At 52.2% G+C, this 22407-nt stretch overlaps 6 protein-coding genes across 6 annotated transcripts; 3 read left to right on the plus strand and 3 right to left on the minus strand.

Annotated features, from left to right (window-relative positions):
• The first annotated feature begins 3323 nt into the window (after positions 1–3323).
• DACRYDRAFT_24373 (HCP-like protein) lies at positions 3324–6459 on the plus strand. Its single transcript, XM_040773662.1, has 8 exons — positions 3324–3542; positions 3592–3628; positions 3673–3974; positions 4025–4319; positions 4368–4570; positions 4618–5116; positions 5166–5504; positions 5553–6459. Exons 1-8 carry the CDS (start codon positions 3393–3395, stop codon positions 6377–6379), a joined length of 2652 nt encoding a protein of 883 aa, XP_040625741.1. The 5' UTR covers positions 3324–3392; the 3' UTR covers positions 6380–6459.
• Positions 6460–6532: 73 nt separating this feature from the next.
• DACRYDRAFT_70708 (galactose oxidase) lies at positions 6533–9668 on the minus strand. Its single transcript, XM_040775926.1, has 2 exons — positions 7824–9668; positions 6533–7775 (listed from the first exon to the last, which is right to left on the minus strand). Exons 1-2 carry the CDS (start codon positions 9660–9662, stop codon positions 6627–6629), a joined length of 2988 nt encoding a protein of 995 aa, XP_040625742.1. The 5' UTR covers positions 9663–9668; the 3' UTR covers positions 6533–6626.
• Positions 9669–10170: 502 nt separating this feature from the next.
• Positions 10171–12947, minus strand: DACRYDRAFT_90880 (cysteinyl-tRNA synthetase; the record flags this gene model as incomplete). Its single annotated transcript, XM_040776981.1, has 10 exons — positions 10171–10695; positions 10744–11014; positions 11062–11168; positions 11217–11342; positions 11389–11496; positions 11543–12094; positions 12140–12514; positions 12562–12658; positions 12710–12798; positions 12849–12947. The coding sequence occupies 10 exons, from the start codon at positions 12945–12947 to the stop codon at positions 10171–10173; spliced, it is 2349 nt and encodes a 782-aa protein (XP_040625743.1).
• Positions 12948–13641: 694 nt separating this feature from the next.
• Positions 13642–14593, plus strand: DACRYDRAFT_34302 (Pkinase-domain-containing protein; the record flags this gene model as incomplete). Its single annotated transcript, XM_040774379.1, has 4 exons — positions 13642–13750; positions 13786–14274; positions 14322–14459; positions 14508–14593. Coding segments are annotated over 4 exons (822 nt in total), but the record flags the coding sequence as incomplete, so codon positions are not given.
• Positions 14594–17788: 3195 nt separating this feature from the next.
• DACRYDRAFT_110733 (uncharacterized protein) lies at positions 17789–18241 on the minus strand (the record flags this gene model as incomplete). The annotated part of the gene is made up of 1 exon (XM_040769113.1): positions 17789–18241. One exon carries the CDS (start codon positions 18239–18241, stop codon positions 17789–17791), a length of 453 nt encoding a protein of 150 aa, XP_040625745.1.
• Positions 18242–18550: 309 nt separating this feature from the next.
• On the plus strand, positions 18551–21639 carry DACRYDRAFT_118606 (kinesin-domain-containing protein; the record flags this gene model as incomplete). The annotated part of the gene is made up of 16 exons (XM_040770617.1): positions 18551–19022; positions 19076–19139; positions 19191–19231; positions 19281–19312; positions 19359–19427; positions 19476–19724; positions 19772–19891; positions 19951–20030; positions 20079–20138; positions 20189–20218; positions 20265–20445; positions 20493–20585; positions 20636–20737; positions 20785–20835; positions 20883–21215; positions 21266–21639. 16 exons carry the CDS (start codon positions 18551–18553, stop codon positions 21635–21637), a joined length of 2349 nt encoding a protein of 782 aa, XP_040625746.1.
• Between the last annotated feature and the right edge of the window lie 768 nt (positions 21640–22407).

Here is a 22407-nt window from a genome sequence, read left to right on the forward strand (position 1 = left end):
GCTGCGAAGCCGCTTTCCTCGCGCATCAGCAAGGTGGTCATGATGCGTCTCGTGTATGCTATACCTTTAAGAGTTTGTCAATTGGCGCTACATGTCGCCGCAAGATTTTGAGTGCTACAGTCTGCGTTTGTCCTTTGTCGCACAGAGTTCCCCGCCAGACATCTGCGAAGGCACCCCCACCGACCGCGTCCAGTTTATCGACTCGGTCCTGAAGATCTAAAGTGTATTCCAGAAGCGGCGACAACAATGGCCGCAATCCAGTATCATCCATAGTATCAAGAATTATCAAGAAAAAGAGGACGTGTCATCTATGGCATGGTTGCGAGGTCGTTGCCATGAGGCAAAGGTGGTGTTATCACGTGATTTGATATGCGGGACAACCTTGGAAGGTGAGCCCTGACAGCGGCCGTTTTTTTCAATTTCGTTCTCTGTTCAATCAGCGCATGCGACTGTCTCCTCTCTCCTCTTCTCATGCCTGTGCTGAGTTAGCTCGCTTTATTCGACGAACAATGGACAACAATGGACAACAAAGAAGAGCATCTTTGGATGCAATGGCTGCATTCTCGGCCCAGCTTGCAAATACAGACGATCAATACAACCCATCTCAGCCCGAGCTCCACTCCCTGCATCAACGGCCGCACCAACAGGACTACCCAACAACAGACTCGCGAACACCAACGCCATGGATGAACAAACAGTGGTTAGCTTCAACTCTACAACAGGTGGCACCTCTCTTGAATTCGATGACACAACCCGGCTCGGCCCTGGATCCCCCCGCCGCGCGCGCAGGAGAGCGATCGCCTGAGCTGGGTCCAGAAATGCATCCAGGTTATCTCTCGTCGAGTCATGTCCCGACACGCTCCAGTCGCCCCACTGAGCCGATGTCTTGGAGACCCCCTGAGAAACAAACAATGCCTTCTCCAGAATATCTAGCACGGAGCTCCGAGCCTTCTCACCCGGAGGCTAGTCCATCCCAACCTCATCTCCTGGTGCTCGACTTGAATGGTACTCTTCTTGTGCGTTTATCAAGATCCAATCATGGGGCCCGGCGTATCGTCCGACCACGTCCCTATCTCCGCGCATTTCTTCGCTATCTGTTTGATCCTGATCCTGAGCAGCATGCGTCATTATGGCAGGTGATGGTTTGGAGTTCGGCGCAACCACAAAATGTGCACGACATGGTATATCACGCTTTTGGAGCGTATAAGGAGAGGTTGACTGCTGTGTGGGCGAGGGACACGTTGGATCTATCGGCGAATGAATACAGTACGCTCTTGCCCTTTCTCGTCCTTCGAGGTTGGCCCTGAACTTCTATAGACCGCAAAGTCCAGACCACCAAAGGTACGTCCCCAGCTGAGCGGAGAGACGTTTCTGAACAGTTCGGTATAGATCTTGCCAAAGTATGGAGAAGCGTACCCAGTGAAGAGCAGCCCCTGTATTCCCAGCTGAACACTATTCTCCTCGACGATTCACCTCTCAAAGGCGCGTTAACTCAGATTGCACGACAAGTTGCATCTCATAACGTCCTTACAGCTCACCTGCAACCGCACAATCATTTGCCATTAATCGAATACACTGTCGATCTTCTCAGGCGTGACGAGGCTGTACGCGAGACCTTACGCGCAAACAAGCGCCCGAACTCGAGACCTGATACACAGCTCCTGGCCGTGGTTGGTATATTGGATGCGATCGCTCACAATTCTTCTGCCTGTGGGTGGATTCATAATGGTGGCTTATGGTCCGGGCGAGAACATTCAAAGCAAAAGAGGACTTCGGCAGCAAAATCAGAGGCTCTAAAGGCAAAACTGCAAGCTGAGCTACAGCATGCTGCGGAAAGAGAGCTTGCTACGGGAACATCATCTCTATCATCTAGTGCTGCTACTGTAGATTCAAGGAAACGTGAAGATGAGTTGCGTGAACAGTTGCGCATGTCTTTGCTCAAGAAGCATGACGATGCTTCTAACTGTTCCACTCCACCATTGACGGTACGTCTGAATTTTGCGCATTTCCCTTTCAATTTTGTGACTGGTTTTCAGGAAGCCAAGGACGATGGTAATTCAGATAAGGAAGTCGAAGATTTGCTTGACCTTTCGGCAGACGAGGGAACCGGAACTGGTGACCCTATTCCTGGCAACTCGTCAACTGTCTGGTATGAAGATCCCGCGAACCTTGAATACTGGGTTGAGAAAGGTATTGAGGTACTCACCCGAAGGGGTATTGACATACTTCCTGATGGTGGAGAGAATGATTCGAACATTCTCCCTGTCTCTGAGCTATCTGGTATGGCCTCTTCCATTCGCCAGGATAATTGGGTCGCGCCATCTCAGTCACAACCACTTGTTCTTACCGATACTGTAAGATGTTCCGAGTTTTTCTCGTCCATTCTCTGATCGATCTGTTACATACAGCCTCCTATCGATGGAAGTATCGAAGTGATACCAGACACAGTGGCCCTCTCTTCTATCCTGCAACATATCTCTGCATCCAATACTACACAGCCGTCTGAGCAAGGCATCGAGATTCCTCTCATTGCGGGTGTGGACACTCCGCCTCCGGAGAACTCGGCTCAGTCATCGATACCCAAAAGCACCTACCCGCGAAATGACTACGGTCAAGGCCGTGGACGTCGAGGGCGATATGGACAGAATCGCAGCGGGCCTTACAACCCTCCTCGCGGACGGGGTACGCATTATGGCAAGCGACCGGGCGATTCAACCACCTACCGCGACCCACCTCGGAGCGAGCGGAGCAGATATGACCGAGACCGAGATCATGAAATCCCCCAACACCGACCGTTCACTGAGCGGAGCTACGGACGCTCGGACTACGACGAGCATTGGCGTTCTGGACAGGCAAGACACGATGCAGAGCATGCTCATTACTCTAGGTCCGCACCAGACTACTACAATTATCCGGCGCCTCGAGTGGACGACTTTGGCAGGGACATCCCCCGTCCGTATGAGTCGCCTGTAGGCGAATCTCGCTCCTCTGCTGTGAGGTATCGTTCCCCTGAGGCATTCGACGAGACCCTACCGTATGTGAATGGCTATGATCCTCAGGATCCCTTCTGGCAGCCTCCTCTGGAGAGCCGCGATCCATCATATTATTGACGAGTTTCGACGATGCTCTGAGAACATGGTGCCTCCCCTTCAAACCCCCCCTTCAATATCATCTGGTGTACCTTTAGTATTAGTGTGCCGGGTTTGTGTTTATATTATCTTATTTAAATGTGATGCGATGCCGTTTCTGCGACTTTCCATGCACTGTCAGGGTCGGTGTCGTGTCCGCCACTTCCACATCAACTGCATCCAGGGCGCTGACCTCTTACTCTTCATCAAAATCGATGCTTTACTTACAGACACACTGTTGCTAACTGTCGACCAAGGTATTCAATGATGCCTAGATGTCTCTGTCGTCGAGCGCTTCAGCTACTCCTCACCGTCACCCTTTGCGTGTACGTCACACGAGCTGCCGAGCCTGAACAGGCATGGGACACAGCAAAAAATAGGGGAACGGCTGTCCCCCAGATGAAAGAAGCTGCAGTGAGCTAGATCCAGCGGGATGAGGCGAGAAAGACTGATCGTATCACAGGAACATGATATCGACGATGCAGGACCTGTTGACGAAGGTGAGCTCATCTGGGCCAATTCGTACTTTGCTCAGTCCTCCCAGGCACTCGAGCATACCACGCTGCGCTTCAGGCGTTGAGCCCTTTATATTCGAGCGATGAAGCAGAGATGCTGGCTTCGCAACAGAGCATCTCGTTCCTACGCTCATTTATATCTAGACGAGCCGGGCCAGTCGATTTCATGTTGCGAATATTGTCCAATCTTCATATACCTGGTTTGGCTGGTTCGAGGAGCGCGCCAAAAGGGGAGATTCGGGGAAGAGGCGCTAAAGTGCTAGATCTTCTGAGTTATGCTGTAGAGCAGGGGAATATGGACGCCTTGGCCATGTTAGGAGAAGTGTCCATGGTAAGGCTCAACTTCTCGCTGACCATTTGTACTGCTAAGTCTGAATGCAGTTCCCCCCGACCTCTATACCCATGAACTTGACCCGGGCTTTCGAAGCATATACGACGCATGCAACATTAACCGGGAGTCCATTTTCCCAATCCCTGCTAGGGTTCTTCTACGCTACGGGATATGGAGGGGTTGTTGAAGTTGACCAGGCGAAAGCGTTGCTCTATTATACTTTTGCGGCTGTCGGAGGGGATCAAACAGCCGAGATGGCGCTTGGGTATCGACATTGGGCGGGAATCGGCGTGCCAGAAGACTGTATGACCGCGCTTGGATGGTACGAGAGCGCGGCAGAAAGAGGTGGGTCAACTCAAAGGGCTAGCTATAATCGCACTCACCTCTGTTCAGCGATGGCGCAGTTTTTAAGTGGCCCACCAGGTGGAAGGACACTTCTCTTATATCCAACTCGTCTATCGGACTTGATTGGAGGTGTCTATGGGCCTGGATCGAGCGTTGCATCTACGGGGTGGAACGCAAATCGTGCTGCCGTCCGTGCCGGGCAGGCGCGAGCTGCCGGAGAGACGTGGCAGGATATTTTGGAGTTCTATCAGGTAAACATATTGTCCTTGTCCACTAAACGTTTAATGATGTTTATCAGTATCATACGGATCAAGGCGAACTGGAATATACCCTCAGACTGGGCAAGATTTACTACCACGGTACCTTGTATATTCCATCGGCCGGTTCATCTGCCGGCGGGGACGCCGTCGGTGCTGTCCGGCAAGATTACAGAAGGGCTGCCCAGTACTTTGTCCGAATCGCAAGGCATATGTGGCCAAGGGATAGCCTGAAGGCACCTCTGGCAAATCTCCGGGAGCTGGATGAACGATCCACAATCCTGGTGGCTCAAGCCTGTGGATACCTCGGACGCCTTTACATGAGAGGAGAAGGTGTTAGGCAAGACGCAAAAATTGCAAACATGTGGTTCGAACGAGGCGCAGAATACGGCGATCGAGAGTGCCACAATGGACTAGGTATCATCCATAAGGAGGGACTATTAGGTTCTAAGGATGATGCTAAAGCCATCCACTACTTCGCGGGCGCCTCTGGTGCGGATCTGGCTGAAGCGCAAGTTCAGTTGGGCCGGTATCACCTGCGTACGTTCCAGCCAACTCTGTTCTTGGTTAGAGTTTTCACATTATTTAGTGAATGGTGACAGCGTGTCTGCGACTCAATTCTTCGATATTGCATTGCGACATGGTTCTCCCTTCGAGGCTTACTATTACCTAGCTCACATTCACGCGAGTATGGCTAGGGCAGTGAGCCTAGGCACAACCAGCTCCGGATCTTGTGCGGTTGCCTTATCGTGGTTCAAGATCGTGGCTGAACGAGGTGCATGGGACAATGATTGGATGGGCGAAGCAGAGAAGCGATGGAATACGGGACACGAGCAGGACAGAAAAATTGCAATGCTGTATTGGGCCGTTGCGGCGGAAGCTGGGCACGAGATCGCACAAAACAATATTGCCTATCTGTTGGATAAAGGTATTTCTGTCGTTCTCCTTGCCTGTAAATCGGCTGATGTCATTCTAGGAGAAGACTACGGAATGACGAACCACACTTCCAGTTCTGCTCTCTTGTACTGGACTCGTTCGGCAGCTCAGAATAATATCGACGCGCTCGTTAAGGTTGGCGACTACTACTATCATGGTCTCGGCATAGCCGATGCTCTCATACCTGAACACCTGGAGAAAGCAGCTGGCTACTATCAAAGTGCTGTCGAGTCTCAGTTGAGCGCTCTTGCGATGTGGAATTTGGGGTGGATGTACGAGAACGGCTTGGGAATTCCACAAGACTTTCATTTGGCAAAGCGCTACTACGACTTAGCTATGGAAACGAACCCCGGAGGTTACCTCCCTGTCACACTCTCCTTGATCAAGCTCTACGCTCGCAGCATCTGGTACACGATTTCGGGCGGCAAAAATCATGGTCTTTCGTTGTGGGATCTTCGGGATGCAACAGATGAGCATTGGTATCTCGGAAAGTCCAAGGAAGATGCGAAGAAGGCACGGAGGAACTCAATCGACGGAGGAATTGGAGAGCGTGTCGGTGAAGATGCCGTTCAATGGGCACGCGACAGACGCGACAGAGATGAGCAGGGCGATTTCGGTCCAGAGGATCATCTTTTCTCTGGAGAGGGCGAAGATGGCGAGAGCGTAGAATTCGTCGAAACTCTGCTCCTGTTGATTCTATGCGGTCTACTTGCGTGGTTGATTTATGTTCGAACACAGTGGGCCACGCGCAGGGCGGTGGAGGAGAGACGACGGCGGGATGCGGCCGGCCAGCCGGACGGACAAGCTCCGAATCATAGGAACGCGGTGGGTCGAGGCAACGCAGGGCTGCGTGATGTTTTTCTATAGCATTGAGCGACATTGTCGGGTATAATGCATGGTCTTCCCAGGTAGAGGCAGATGCAATCAAAAACATCAACTTTGAACGGACGGGTACTTGGAAAGTACCGTCGTATATACGCTACAATACATGGCATGAAACACGAAAATACAAATGCAGCCCCTATAATAACACAAACCCAGAGAAAGAGAGAGGATTCGGAAGGTTAGAGTAAGCCAAACACCGGAGTGGTGAACTGCGTCTCGTTCTCTTGCCTCACACTTCGGTCTCAGCAGTCTTGATGATATCCTGGATAACGACCTTCTCGTTACTCTTTTCTTTGCGAAGCCTGCTTTCTTCCGCCGAGTTCTGACGGCGAACTGCATCAAGTACTTTGCGTTGAGGAGTCGAGAAAGGCGATTTGCTAGACTTTGCGCGGGCGAATAGTGAGGCGCTCGAAGCTGAGGGTGTGAGCGGATTGGGGGTAGTAGGGGAGGAAGTCGCCCTACTTGGGGTGAGCGAAGGTGTGGCCGGCACCTGCTCTTCCTTCGGCGTTTTGGGCGGTGATCGGCTCTTGCTCCCCAAGCTGAGCCAAGAAGGCAAATCAACTTTGACACGTAAGCCCTTTGGGTTGTCGCGCATGGGCGGATCATCGTTAAGGGATATGTGAGTAGTTGCAGGTACAGCGTGGCTTTGTTGGGAGTCGCCATAAGTGCTCCCGGCGCCCCAGAGGGAGCTGGACGACGAGCTGCTCGCTCCACTGGGGGGACGCGTAGAGAACCTCCGCTCTAAGCTGGACTTAAACGAGTTCGATCCACCACTGACACTTGGTCGATGATGTACAGCTTCACTGCGTGCACGCCGCAAGCCAGATCCTCGAGAACCAGTGCGTTCATGGGATGGCCTGACCGGTTCAATGATGCCCAGTCCCTGGGGTACGCTCCCTATTGGACGAAGATCGTCCATAGAGAGAGATGACGGTAGTCTAGGACGAGGGGAAGTCGGTGAGGTGCGAGGGGGAGTTTCGGGCGGAGAAGACCTCTTTGCACTTCTCGGAGGCCGCGGGGGTGCGGGTCCAGTTGGTGCGAGGACAGGTACAACAGGGGCACGGACGGATGTAGACTGTTCAGCCACCTCGAGCAACTCAGTGGCCTCCGGAATTTGAGGCATAGAGGCAGCCGTTGTCGATGCTAGCGCTCGACTGCTGCCATCCGTAGGCTCCGAACCACGGGAACCGTTCGTATGTCCACCGCTCCCGCCGGAAGGCGGTAAGGCTGACGGCGGCATCTGCAAATCTTTCGCGTTTGACATACCCCGCGGCCTAGGGGGTGCCTTCTCCGGATGGTCGCTGTCACCACTCGGTCCATCAGTGCTGGGCTCGTGCCTATCAGGTCGTGTCCGCGGGCCGCGGATGCCATTCTTCCCCTTCACAATGTCAGCCGTAATACTAGAAAGGAAATGATAAAAACGTACCATAACCACTTTAAGCGACCGGATCTGCAGGCTCTGAACATTGCAAACCGTTGCCATCTCGTACACAGAAACCGCGTTGTAATGATTCAACTTCTCATGCATGGAATGGATGACGATCTTCTGCAGGTGTGGGAGCTCGTATATTTGACTGAGGACGAGAAGGGCGTTAAGTACGGGTGGTGCATGCTGGAGAGGGGTGATGAGAGAGTACGTGTACAGATATTGGACAAAGGCGAGTGCGATGGGATACGGCTCGGGCATAAGCAAACGTCTTGGTGTGAGGCGGGGATCTGCCTTGGGCAGAGGAGGCCCTCCACCAAATCCAGGTCCCTGGACAGATAACTGTTCTGTCTCTGGGGTGAGCTCGATGAATTCAGGCATTTCGATCGGATAGCTTGGGTCGATCTGCTCAGGCTTCGCTTCGAGGAGCTGGGTAACGCGGCGGAGAAAAGCACGTCGTTGTTCACGGAACCACGGCCAGCGCTGATCGAGAATGCGCCGAGAGCAGTGGATCTTGCGCCCGTCGTCACACACGATTTCGAAGTCCGAGAGAATCTCTTCTTCCAGCGCAGCGAGGCCGAGCTCGCTTTCACGCAAGCCGATGGTCAGTGACGGAGGCTGGTAGATCCCACATGCTTCGAGATCAACAAAGGCGACGTGTGTCCAACTCAGGAGGCGGCGTTGGTAATCCTCCACCAGGTTTCCGGTGCGATTACCGAAGATGAGGAACTTTGCACCGTTTGACCACAGCATGCCACGCGACCAGGAGCCAACGGAGAGGGGGTTTCCGCAATCTATTCTTTGCCAAGTGCGTGTCCGGAGATCGAGAGACCAGAGGGAGAAGGAGTTATAGGTGTGCGCGAGGTAGGTACCGCAGAGCAAGAGATGGGTGCCGATGATGGCACCGGTGGGAAATCGCAGACCAGGAGGCAGGGACGGGCTGTTCGCGAACGTCTCTGTCTCATCCGTGAAGGTAAGAGGATTGGGTTCCTCGGGTGCAGGGGTAGGTTGCATAACCACGAGCTCGCGGCTGACATCCATGAAGTTGTAGTTTGAGTAGACGTAGATGCCGTTCGGCTGATCGGGTTTCGGAACTTCAGAGTAGGTGGGATGTTGGAGCGAATTCTTCTCCGTGCCTCCTTTTCTCTTTCCAAACCCTTCCATTTCTTTATCCACACTCCCTGGAGGTGTAATGACGACTTTCTGCGTTGCACACACCGCGACGCTTCTGTACGTTCCGCAATGTGTGGTGCACTCCTGTTTTGCGACCCACATTCGATGCTTGAGGTCGTACACGTGCACGTTATCGAGCCAATCGTTCTTTGGCGGACCATGACCACCAATAATGTATAGTCTATCGCCAGCGACGCCGGAGAGATGGGCATATCGGGGGAGGGGAACGTGCTCTGGGTTTTCGGTGACGGGAGGGGAAGGGTTTGGGAGCCATCGACGCTCGGCGATATTGAAAAGGTGGACATCGTTTAGCACGGTGACGTTGGGCACTTCGCCTGGTTGGGGTGCTGCTTGTATTGTCCCTTCTGGCGCATCGGTCATCCCTCCGAAAATGACGATATGTCCATTCCATACGTCCGCAGAATGGAAGTATCGTGGTTGGGGTACGTGCGGGTCGTCCTCTGTCGCGATGGGGATCTTCTCCCATGTAAGCTCCTTGATATCGAACACGTACATGTCTGAAAGCATGCGACGCTGAGCAACGAGCCTTCCACCAAAGAGAAACATGTGGTCGTCGTGTATTGTTGTTGACGGACCCGCAGTCTGTGGTGGTACCTCACCCCTCGACTTTCTTACGAGGGTTGTGAGATCTGATACTGGGAACATCGAGATATGAAAGAGAGAAAGATGATGATGGTAGTCGATAGAGAGGAGATGGTGGTGGTGAAGAGAGAAGAGAGTCTAGAGATGATAAGGAGTGAAATGAGTTTGATTGATGGAGAGTAACGTGTCAGATGGTGAGCAAAGGGGGTAACCCCTCAAGGGCATTTCTCAATTAATCCGTAACTCCGTCACCCCCGTTCTGCTCCCGAATTCGTCAGCCACACACTTTGTATTCTCTTTTCGGACCCTCGCTTCCCAATAGAACACACCCTCTCTCTCTCTTTCATCACGTAGCTGTCTAAATAATAATTATAACACGTTATTGCCTCTTGGTTTACACACGATCTCCGTTCTGTTGTCTGGAATTCACCCTCGCTTCCCCCTCCAACCGAACAACAACCTTCTGGTTATCCCTTACCACCATACGTGCAGGGTGGCTACGACACATCTATTCTCGCAGACTCCCAATACAACCAACTTCGGTAATTCATCTCCTATCTGGAATAAAACATCACGCTCGCCCGCCCTCTTCCTCCTGCCACTTCTTCCATTCCTCGTGCATCTTCTTCTGCTCGTCCCACCGCTTCTTATTCGTCTTGACCTTATTCTTGCTCAACTCCTGTCCCTCCCCTTCCGTTAACGGCAGGCCCTCCTCATCCCAAGATCCATACGTCCCTTCAGGCACGTGAGGAGGCTTGAACATCTCGTTCGGGGCAAGTCGGCCGCGCTCCAGTTTCGCAATTCGTTGCTGACGCTGGGCCTCTTGTTGTGCCGCCTTTGCTCGCTTCTTCTCCGCTGCAGCCGCCGCCTTTTCATCACGTGCCCGCATCAGTATCTCGGGATTCACCAGTTTCACTAGGGCTCGATCTCCCTCTTGATCATCTAGTGCCACACCGAGCGGGACCAGGTCCTCATCTCGTAACTTGTCGCACAATGTGAGGAAGTCTTTGGGTGTACCGTGTCCGATGGCCGTTTTCCGCACGTCATCCCGGAATGTGGATAAAACGCGTAAGTATGGCATCAACAGAGAGTCACGCTGTACATAACCCTTCAGTAAGTCTCAACCAAAAGACGTTCGACTTACGTCCACATTATCAACCTCCCCGGTTGCAGCCTCGCCCCAACCAATCCCTCCCCCTGGGCCCGCTTGATTGCCCTCGCCGAGACCAAACATTCTAAGCATCTTCGTCCCCCACAATGCCACGACTCGCATAACCGAGATGTTGGCAGCCGACTTCTTCTTCGAATAATATATATTCGTCTTTGAGATGATATCTTGAATGGTGGCCATTGCCGCTTGGGTATTGAACGAGTCGCACAGAGCGACCCGGAACTCGTGTTGAGCGGTTTGCAGCCTGCACTGTCTTAACGCAACTTTCTATTTGGGTAAAGGAAGACGCACTGTGCCACCAGTTCCTTTTCCTCCTCATGGTATCCGTGACCTCGGTCTCCGGCCGTAAGAGCAACGTTCGACTCGGCGATCAACGCCTTGATGAGGGTGAAAAAGTTCTAAGATAGGATGAGTACGTTCGTTGATTCATGTGATAGGTAACTGACATTGATCGCAGTCTCAACACTGCGCGCCTCCTGAACCAAAGCCTCCTTATAGTCCATCTTTCCATTCCACGGCTGCAATAGGAAGGTCAACCGAAGCTGGCGCGCGGTGTTGACTCGAAGTGCGTCCTAGGCAGCAGTAAGCACTAGTCAGGTAAAGTAGAGCCGCGCCCACATCAATTGTAATGAAATTTTTCAAAGATTTGCTCATCTTCAGACCTTCGATGTGCAAATGACCCGTGTGCAAGAAATAGTTGACCCATTGACGGCAGTCATGATAGGCCTGCATCGATCATCAGTGTAACTCTGTCGATCGAGATCAAACATACCTCAGACTGTGCCATCTCGTTGTCATGGTGTGGAAACGCCAAATCGATTCCGCCAGAGTGAAGATCCATCTGCTCACCCAAGACCTCACTTGCCATCACTGAGCACTCAATGTGCCACCCTGGACGACCCGGCCCCCACGGTGACGGCCACGACGGCTCACCTGGCTTCGAAGCCTTCCACAAAGCAAAGTCGGATGCAGATCGTTTTCCGCTAGTGGACGTGAGAGATCCTTCGCCCTCTTCTAGTAGTTTCTTGTTGTTCTTGCTCCAGGGCTCGAGCTTGGCATACACATGCTCCCAGTCGTCCGGCCTTTGTGTTTTCGCATGGTCAAAAGCGGCGGTGTCGAACCAGACGCTGGAGCCTGCCTCGTATGCCCAACCCCTTTTAACTACACGCTGCACAAAAATGGCGATCTCCTGCACGTAGTCGGTTACTCGTGTCAATGCGTCCGGCGGCATCACCCTGAGTCGGTCCATGTCTTTCAGGAACTGGTCTTCCCAGTGTGCTGCGTGTGCTCGAGGAATTGCAGGATCTGTGACAGATGAACCGTGCTAGAAAAGGTTAGGAACGGTTTCATGGAGCCGCGATGTGCTTACCAGTTTATCAAGGTAGAGAGACAGAACATCTCGAGCTGCCTCGATCAGCTCCGTGGCATTGGACGGCGTAGTGTCGTTCCGTTTGATAACCTTGTCGGCTTGCTCCAACCCTGCGTATGCTGACTGTAGTGCAGCCATGTGCATCGAAACCTTCTCATCCTGCTGGAGTGCTTGAAGAGCCCACGGATCTCTTGCCGTGAACTGCTGGAAAATGTCTGGCCATGCTGTTTCTGCGGGATTTGGTACGGTTGCAAGCTTGCCGGAACGGTATTGCTGCCATGCTTCACGAACTTCTGCGATCAATGACGTTGTTAGAGATGTCGACTTTGCCTTAAGTTGTTCGAGGAGATAATTTTGTCGTGAACGGATGATGATCTACATCGGATAAGCACAGTTGCGCAACGGGCATCACTTGAGCAAACCTTATCATCGATATCGGTGATATTCATCACAAAGAATACATCGTAACCGAAATAGTCACTCAGAATACGGCGAAGGATATCTTGAGTAACGTAGTTTCTTCCAAATATCAGACAATGAATTCACACTCAAAGGCGCCTCAAGAAATACCTAGCATGGCCCATGTGGGATGCTTCGTAGACAGTAGGACCGCAGTTGTACCATTTAACTTGGCGTCCGCGAATAGGGATAAATTCGGTCTAAGCTCCCGCTCGTATAAGATTGCCGCGATAGGATATAGCCCAAGTACCTTTTCGCGCGTCAACGAGTTGTAGATCTTGAGACGCGGCTCCTCCACGATTGGGGTCGGTCTAATCCACTCTGCCTGTCGAACTTTTGTGTCGGCCATGGAGAAGGAGAAAGCACAGCGAGAGAAAAGTGATGTAGGTCTGAGCTTTGAAAGGGATACAGCGCAACGTAGCATGCAAGATATAGCAAGCGCCCACAAAGGTTGAGTCTGTACCGCCGAGGGCGAGTCAGGTACCAAGGGAGCGCGTGAAATGTTCGCAGAGGGATGTACAGCGGAGTCAAACCCTTTTCAGGGTTCGGCTTCCGTCATCGCGGGGAGAAGGAGGTGGCGTTGGGTGTAACACGGGATCAATCTGCCCAATATGCGGCAAGGGATGATTGCGACTGCTTCTTGCGGTTGGATCGTCGCACGGGAAGGGCGTCCACACACTGACGACCCACACTCACCTTCACAGCACCGCCCACTGCCCTTCCTCTCCTTCCAACTCGTTACTTTCACTTGTCGATACTCTTCTCTCAGTTACCACTCTCACCTTCTTTCTTGCTCGGATCCTGGATTTATACTCTCACTTCACTTGATACCACTTCGACTCGTTTGATGCTGCTCTCGCTGGCCTGAGCGCTTCACACACACGGATTTCTGAACGTTCTCGAAACATTCTCATCTGCTTCTTGCCCTGGCTCCCGAAATATGACACACAGTCGACAGCGATCCAGCTCTGTCAACCAGCGAGCTCAGGTGCGTCCTTGCCTTCGCACGTCATATGGAGCTACGTTGAGACACGCGCATATAGCTCGCTAATGCATATCAAGAACTTGGAAGGGAGCTGGGTTCGGAGAAGATACGTGTTGTCGGCAATTATACCCTTGGGAAAGTGATTGGTGAAGGCTCGCACTTCCTTTGTCTTATCGGGTTCTGGTCTCAACTACGTTTGCAGGCACGTATGGAAAGGTTCGACTGGGAACGCACCGAATCACGTCGACGAGGGTTGCAATCAAGCAGATACCAAAAGCGATGTCGGCCCAACTCACACGCGAGATCCACCACCATCGTCAACTCCACCACCCACACGTAACCCAGTTGTACGAAGTCATCGCTACCGAGTCGTCCATCTGGCTCGTGACAGAACTCTGCACGGGAGGTGAACTGTTCGATTATTTGGTCGAGAAGGGCCGCTTGTCCGAAAGGGAAACAAGGATGCTTTTCGGCCAGCTTTGCCTCGCAGTGGAATACATTCACGAAAAGGGGGTGGTACACAGGGACTTGAAGCTTGAAAACGTCCTGTTGGATGAATATTGTCATGTGAAACTTGGTGACTTTGGTTTCACCCGTGAGTATGAAGCCGGACGCCTGCTTGACACGTTCTGTGGTACGACTGGATATGCTTCTCCGGAGATGCTCCTAGGCAATAAGTACTCAGGAAGAGGTGAGTGTTTCATGACCTCAGAATCCATTGCTGACGACATTCGGCAGAGGTCGATATCTGGTCCTTGGGCGTCATTTTATACTCCCTTCTCTGCGGAGGGTTGCCATTCGACGACGACGATGAAATAATCATGCGAAACAGAGTTATTCATGGCGTTTACCCCGAGCCCGACTGGCTTAGCGAAGGTCTATTTCTCGTAATTGCTAATAGGAAGCAGACTAATATAATCCTAGACGCCAGAGACCTAATCCGACATATTCTTGTGAAGAAACCCGAAGCTCGCTATTCTGTGAAACAGATTCTCTCGCATCGTTGGTTCAAAAAACCTTTCCCTGATGAAGATCCTGTGCACGGGCTGTCAGAACTGGACACCAGAGAACTTGTTGCGTCCCCACCTCCCATGGAATCTGCACCGGGATACACGGTGGCGACGACTCCGGCACCCACAGCGGGTGCAGAGGTCATTGCATCGCCGAATTTTTCATCCCCTTCCCACAAGTCGGACGCTTCTGTCCCATCATCACTCTCCGATCATTCCCGGCATTCTACAACCGATCTAGAGAGCGAGCCGACGACCCCAGACGTGACCGACCAAGGGGACGATCACATAGCGGATTCCATGATACCCACAGGGCGTATCCGTATTGGACCTCTCCAACGGATGGGCAGTCAGGCAACAATCAAGAATCCCGCCACGCTGGATCAGACGCCCAAAGGTGCATCGACGCAAGCCAAGCAAAATCTTTCTGTGCTAGAAGAAGAGCCCAGTCTTCCGTCGCCGCTTTTGTCCTCATCAACATTCCACTCTCGTACCCCTGTGAGAACCAAGCGAAGATCTGTTTCTTCGGCTTTCAGTGCTCCACCATCACCTGTGGTCCCTCCTGGCGCGCTTGACGCTCCCGACTTCTTGTCTATGTTGGAATACCCACATCCCGTGGTCTTTACGAGCGCTCTAGAACGCAGATTGTTGAACTCTTTAAGCGAGCTTGGAATCGATACCGGTCAAATGGTCCACAGTGTTCTCACAAACGCATGCGATAGCTCAGCTGCCATTTGGTGGATGCTGAAGCGAAAAGCGGAGCGTAGGGAAGAATCTGCTACCGTGGGTGAAACCACTACCAAGGTTCCGGAAGCGGCCCAGCCTGAGGCGAAAGAAGCAAAAGATAACGGATTGCAGCTCGAAACATCGTCCCAGCTTTCCGTTACTGCACCTAGTGACGAGAGCATCATAATCCCCGCTCATCTTCAACCTGCCCTCGTATCGACCTCAATTTCTGCACCGGAATTGTACCTTCGGGCAGCGACCCCACAAACTCCCCCTCCTGGAACACCGCCTGCAGCAGAACGCAGCCCTGCTCGCAGTTCTCCCGCACCAACTGAGCCCTCAGACAAGAGCAAGAATAAGGATGGACGTGGTCGCTCTGGCTCCATTACCATGTTGCAGCGTGCATCGACCGTACTAGGAGCGGCCGGTCTCGGGCGCAAGAAATCCGGAGATATCATGAGGGATGATGCCCTCAAGCTTACCAAGGCCGTTCTTGACAAAGGGAAGTCACCTGAGCAAATGCCGGTCCCACTACCTCAAATTCCGGTTGCTGATACGGATGCACTGGGCGCGCGCCAGAGTCCCGAGAACTCTCATGCATTTATGGCTCGAGCTCCAGACCTGCTTATCTCATCGACCCCCGTGCCTTCACCTGCTGAAGATGTTCTTGCGCCTTTACCAAATCTAGAATCCGGACGTCGAGGTTTCATGTCAGCGATCAGAACATGGTGGCAAGATGATCGACGAAAGCGAAAAGGCGACTCTATGGGCGATGTGCTGGGGGCTTATCGGGCTGTGCAGAAGCGAAAGCCAACTGGATTGTCTTCCAAGCCTGCTGGAACGCTCACCCCACGGAGGCCGTCGGGTCCCTCTCGCCGATCAAGCAGCGTTCCCTCCAGACGCTCATCCATTGCGTCCATTAATGTCAATAACGACGTGATTGCAGGTGTACTGTCTCCAGACCAATACAGTGCAGTAAATTGGCAGCGCGGCGAACCAAGTCGGCGTTCATTCACTCCGACGAGCGATCGAGGCGATTTTATGAGCTCACGTCCTGCTTCGATCAGATCCATGTCCTATAACACTCCACTCAAGCGGCCTCGTCATGGTCGTCAAGGTTCAAGTAGCTCCATCGGTTCTGCCAGCCGTATGCGCGCCAGTCAATCCCCTTTGCAGCAGTACCATCGACGTGCCGGTTCAGGGTCTTCGATAAAAGTCATTAGGCAGACAAGAACAGTTTCGGTTCCTCCGAACGCTCACAAAAGGTCGGATTCAGCTACGTCTTCTATCCAATCCGTGCGCACCCCATCACGCCCTAGTTCGTTCTACGCGACAAACTCTATGCTCCTTGAAGAACCAGAGCTGGAAGAGCCAAATGAGTCGGAGGACGCAAGCGGAGTGATGGTTTCTCCCGTGGAGCCAGTTCCGTTATCTGCCGTCACAAGCGCATGTTCAATTGAGCACGAGAGGCGTGCCACTTACACCGTTCTGGTTGCACATAAAGCTCGCCCGTCGCATGGCCCTCCCTCGGCTACTCCTCTCGCCGCTGCCCATCGGTCCAGTTGGAGAAGCTCCTGGGGGCAGGAACCCCCCGGATGGGCCAACCGTGCGATTGAGGCGCCTGCAAGCCCTCCTGATAAGGGCAGGGTAAAGAAGCCACTTCGCGACGTGTTTGTTGGTAAGTATGGGGGCACGAGCAGTGGTGAGGAAGATGAATGGGTGGATGAAGATGACGATCCGCATTATGCTGGTGGCTTGGGTCAGAAGATGTCCACGGCCTCTCCTCCTGCAGAAATCGTCGACATTTTCCCAGATTCTCCCCTTCCCTTCAGACGACAGTTGCAAACGGATCCCTCCGTATCTCGTCGATCACGTGCAGGTGGAAAAGGCCGTCCAGGCAACGGTCAAGCACGGACGAATACTAGTATTTCACAGGTGGATACCCCTGCCATGAAAGGAGAGGCACATATGGGAGGGATGGCTGCCCGGGGGCGCCGCCAGGCACCTACCAGCCGTATTGGTGCAACGCTCCGAGCGCCAATAGAGGAGGAAGAGGAAGAGGAATAATGTATGACCTGTCCTGCGATACACTTCTTGAAACGGACCCGGTGACTTCTTTCTTTGCCCGCGATGCCCAGACTTTGTCATAAGCTCATCACTATTATTCTTCTATTGTACGCACTGTATAAACGTTAGGAACTCGTTGTTTGTAGCCCTTCTTGCCCATGACAGAATGTAACGTGGTAGCCCATTGGAGAGAATGGTCTAGCAGATGGGACATTTGTACATGTTCATCGGTCACACAAGCCAATCTTTACGTACTCCTTGTGTATGAGTTGACCCTGTCGTGAAGCTCACGAGGGTCAACGTCGTTATCGTGTACAGCGCATTCTTGATGGAATGCTGGCCAGACATCTAAGGCCAACTGAACTGCAGTTGACACGGCTTGGTTGATCGCGACTCACCAAACTACCCCTTGGCCTCGTCCAGTGCCCATATGAGATGGGCGATCCCAGCACATCCGCTCCCAACAGCTAGTCCGACCAGCGCGGCGATACCGAAAAAGACGTAGAATGGGTAGATGACGCTTGAGGCGGCGTAGAGGAGGAGGATTGGGCTCGTGACAGCGTACAAGAGCACTTGCAGTATGGCCACCGCAGGGTATAGGATCGTATAGAGAAAGGAGAAGAGGTATGTGAACGGGAGAAAGGGAATGTGGATGTGCGGCCAGGCAATGCGAATGGGATCGATGATCCAGCCGAGAAGGCTGCGGAAGTTGAAGTTGCGGTTGGAAGGCTCGTTTGTCGTCTCGGGGGGAAGAGCATCGGGAACTTGGTATAGCAGGTAGGCATAGCCGGCTATGGCAATGGCTATAATAGTGCCAAATGCCAATCCTTCAAGACGGACGGCAGTGCTGGGCATGTTGAGGTACTGACCGGACACTCGATATCTGGGCGCATATTTTCAATAAGGGCTCATATATAGGGACGTCATGTGTTGATCACGTGATAAAACGCGTCCTGCTTCGGTTTGTGCCCGCTGTCACTCGCGCATTCCTCAACGTCCGCCTCAACCATCTTGTCTCTGTCCATACACCTCTGGCGATACCTCTCGAAATTTTTCTAAACGGTCACGATGACATCAAGGCAAAGATCAACATCCCAAACGCGCTCTACCTCTCCAACAAGGCCGAAGTCATCCTTGTTCAGTCGGCCTCCCCCGTTTGTCCCAATGTCTCATACAAGAAAGGCATCGGCATCAAAGGCACCATCTACTACGCGTTCAGAGACACCCTCCGAACGACCGGTATCGCCCTCTAAGATAACAGCAGCCATAACCGCAGGAGTGAAGCTTGCTAAGAAGAATCCCGCTTTCCGCCGCGCTATGGCACCCCAAACACCACAAGTCTCCAGGCCCACTACGCCCAGCTCACCTTTGCGACATGATTCACCTGCCGCTTTGCTATTCACACCCGAGAAAGTCACAACAGTAACTTCCCATGATGTCGATATCTCTGCCGATTTGGACGATGCGCCGATGCTTGACAGTGAGGACAAGGTCCTCGTCAGTGTGCGAGTTCGTCCAAACAAGGCTGGAGATGGCGACGATATCGCTTGGAAAGTCAATGAGAAGGACGACAGTGTGCAACTCCGATCTGAATTTGCACGCGCTGGGGGAGCTGGCACGACAGAATACCATTTTGGTATGTTCCACAAGACACAACAATGTTCACGGTCTCCTTACCACCTGTCACAGACAACATAGTAATCGGATCGGACAACAAATCTGTGTATAACGTGACAGCGAAAGCACATGTCCGGTACGTTTTCATCCTGAAACTGAATAAACTGGCTTTCTGACTGGAGTGTAGCGCTGCTATGGAGGGGTTCAACTCAGTTATTTTCGCTTACGGTACGTCAGACTACACCAATTTGGGTCCATCCTTTTAATCGCCTTGCAGGACAAACTGCATCCGGAAAGACGTTCACCTTGGTAAGATAATCGGAAAGTCTCTTAATATCATCCTCATCTCTCGCAGACCGGAGACGAGGAGCAACCTGGCATTATTCCTCGGGCTATGAAGGACGTATTCTCATATATTCGCAAGGTAACGTAGAGCAAAATCTGCGGCATGTGTGACTGATATCCAGTGCAGCATCCCAAACGCGAATTCTTACTTCGTGCATCATATTTGGAGATCTACAACGAGACTATCCACGATCTCCTCTCCCCCGTTCCAACTCCGGTTCAGCTCAAGGGCACCACGCTTGTTCCCTTACGCGAGGAGGTTTTTACGTCCCCTCAAGGTGTAAAAGAAATTCTCGATAGAGGCGACGGAAATCGACGGACTGCCAGCACGGATTGGAATGAAAGGAGCTCACGTAGTCACAGCATTTTTCGATTGGTGTGTATCGCACCTAATGTTATGGCTTTTTGCTGAACGTTCCACAGGTCGTCGAGTCCCGAGAATTAGCGAGCGACGCCTCGACGCCCAATCCCGGCGTGCCTCCCCCTACGCCGGGAGGTAGCCGTCTATACGATGGCGGAAAGCCAGTTCAGATGAGTGTTCTCGTGAGTGCTGCATTTTCTTTGGGTGTACTTCGTTGGAAGGATGATGGGTTGTTTGCCAGAACCTGATCGATCTTGCGGGAAGCGAGAAGGCAACCAGTGACAAGGAGCGTACCAGGGAAGGACGTTACATTAATACAAGGCACGGCTCATGAATTTCATCTGTCCAGACACTAATGCTGCATGACAGCTTGTTGACGCTCGGTCATGTTATCCAAATTTTGGGAGAGAATGCTGCAAAGGAGAAAAGGTTGGCATATATCTCGGGTATTTGCACAGCGGGCTAACGTAATATTACAGCGACCACGTCCCGTATCGCAGCTCTAAACTGTACGTTTTTCATCGTAACGCAATCCGTGGCTTGACTCCCCTGCAGAACCCACATGCTCCAACCATGTCTGTCGGGGGATGCAAGGATTTCGGTTATATGCACAATCAACGCATCACCCTCAGCCATCACTGAGACGCAGTCTACTCTGGGATTTGCGTCTCGCATTAAGAAGGTTCATTTGAACGCAGAAAAGAAAGAACTCATCGACACTGAAGCCTTGATCGAGGTAATGCGCCAGCAGAAGTGGAATGACTATTACTAAGTCAACCATAGCGGTATAAAGCAGAGATTCGAGCACTGAAGAACCAGCTTGAAGAGCGTGAACGAGAAGCTCCCTCAAGACATCGTCGTCTTAGCCTTCGCGACGTGTGTTTCGCTGATCTCTGGCCTACATAAGATTCTGACCATCTTCGTAGCAGAAGGACGACTCGAAGGCTATGACCGATATTAGCAAGCGAATCAAGCAGCTGAGAGGCCTGATCCTCACTAGCAACACGGTCGACGACGGATCATCGGGTGTATGTTCTTATTTCAATTGCAACACGGTCATTCTGACATGTAGCAGCCTCGGCCCGTCAGCCCATCCAAGGTGGACTTTGACCTCGCTCCTCACCAGGTAAGTCATACACTTCAATCGTTAACTTGCTCCAACTTCCATCCTAGCTTCGCGAAGAGTTGTTCCAGGCAAAACGCAAACTCGAGCTGCAGAACATGCAGATCCTGTCGTTGGAGACAGCCCTTGAACAAAGACCTTTAATCTCTACCGATGCTCCAGAATCGGATAAAGACAGACTTATTGCCGAATTGCAGCAGGAAGTCAGGGATCTGTCGGTCGAGGTTCGTGGACATGAACGAAGTTCTGGAGACGGTGCCGAGAGAGCAGACGTTCAAAATGAGAGGGAATGGACGGAACGGCTCAGAAGCATGGAAGCCTCGCTGGCAGAGAAAGATGCTTATGCGACCGAATGCGCAAAAGCGTTAGAAACAGAGAAACAGGTAATTGCCGAAGCTCCCGAATACCTGCCACTTTTCCTTACTCTGTTCAGGCAAGGGCGCGACTCGAGGAGGCAAACAAGGCAATGCATGCCTTCATCAGAGATATCGACTTGTACATCACCGGGAAGAGCATGGAATCGCGCATCGCTAAACCTCGTGTATCGGGTGCCGGTGCCCTGGGGGCATTGGATACCAACAAGACAGGCGACCTACGCCATTCCTTGATTGAGCAGGACTCGGACAAGAAAGGCTCTGCACTCTTGAAGCGCATTCGTGGCCAGCCGAGTCTGCTGGAACATATGCCAGAAGAACTGGAGATGCTGATGAATCAGGACGACGACTTCGAGGTTGTACCTCAAATGAAGGCAAGTGTGACGGGCGCCAAAGTCAGCAGGGAGAACAAAGAGAATATGATTGGTTGACTGTAGGGGAGGATATTGGACATGTACCATAACATCATTCGATTATCATTCATTCCGTGATTCTGTATGAACCCATGGGGGAAACTTGAAGGGTCGATTGTTACTTACTTAAGGGTAGGTGGCTGTGAAAAGGCATGCTTTGGGAGGCCATCCAGGTTTTGGGGCACGTCTGGACTCTGGACTCTGGATACAGATGTCAGGGTCCTAAGCTTAGTAATTTAATCCCACTCTGCGTCAAGCAGGCAGGGCAGGGTGCATTGCTCAGCAATTCAATAGCTGGTGCTGCCTAACACCAAATGCATAAGTCCGATAGATACAATTAGTTAGTGCTCTATCTAGACATTGTGTAATTATTAATTGATACTACTACACAAAAAACAAGAAAAACAAAGGACTTGGAGGACATCACCTCCAAGCCCATCTATTGTATTTCTACACAGTCAATTCACCAATGACTACAGTTCATGGCCCTTCTCTTACTCTCCCTCTTCATCTGACTCCACCCACCAAGCCTGCTTGTCCATCTCCACCTTGCCATCCTTCAGACATCCATCATTCTTCCTCTGGGCATGCAGCCAGAACCTTGCCCATGTACTCCCTGGCCATTCACTGAACCTTTTGATGAGCTTCTTCAGGCTGTGTTAGGGCAACACAGGCTGACTAAGTCTGCTCACCTAAGAGTGCCAAGAGTCTAAGCAGGCAACAAGGAAGTGGAGTAGACCTGATGACTAAGACCTATCTACAGTATAGGTATCTGTGGATGATCCTAA

The sequence above is a fragment of the Dacryopinax primogenitus genome (genome assembly GCF_000292625.1).
Source record: "Dacryopinax primogenitus strain DJM-731 SS1 chromosome Unknown DACRYscaffold_18, whole genome shotgun sequence".
NCBI classification, from domain to species: domain Eukaryota; kingdom Fungi; phylum Basidiomycota; class Dacrymycetes; order Dacrymycetales; family Dacrymycetaceae; genus Dacryopinax; species Dacryopinax primogenitus.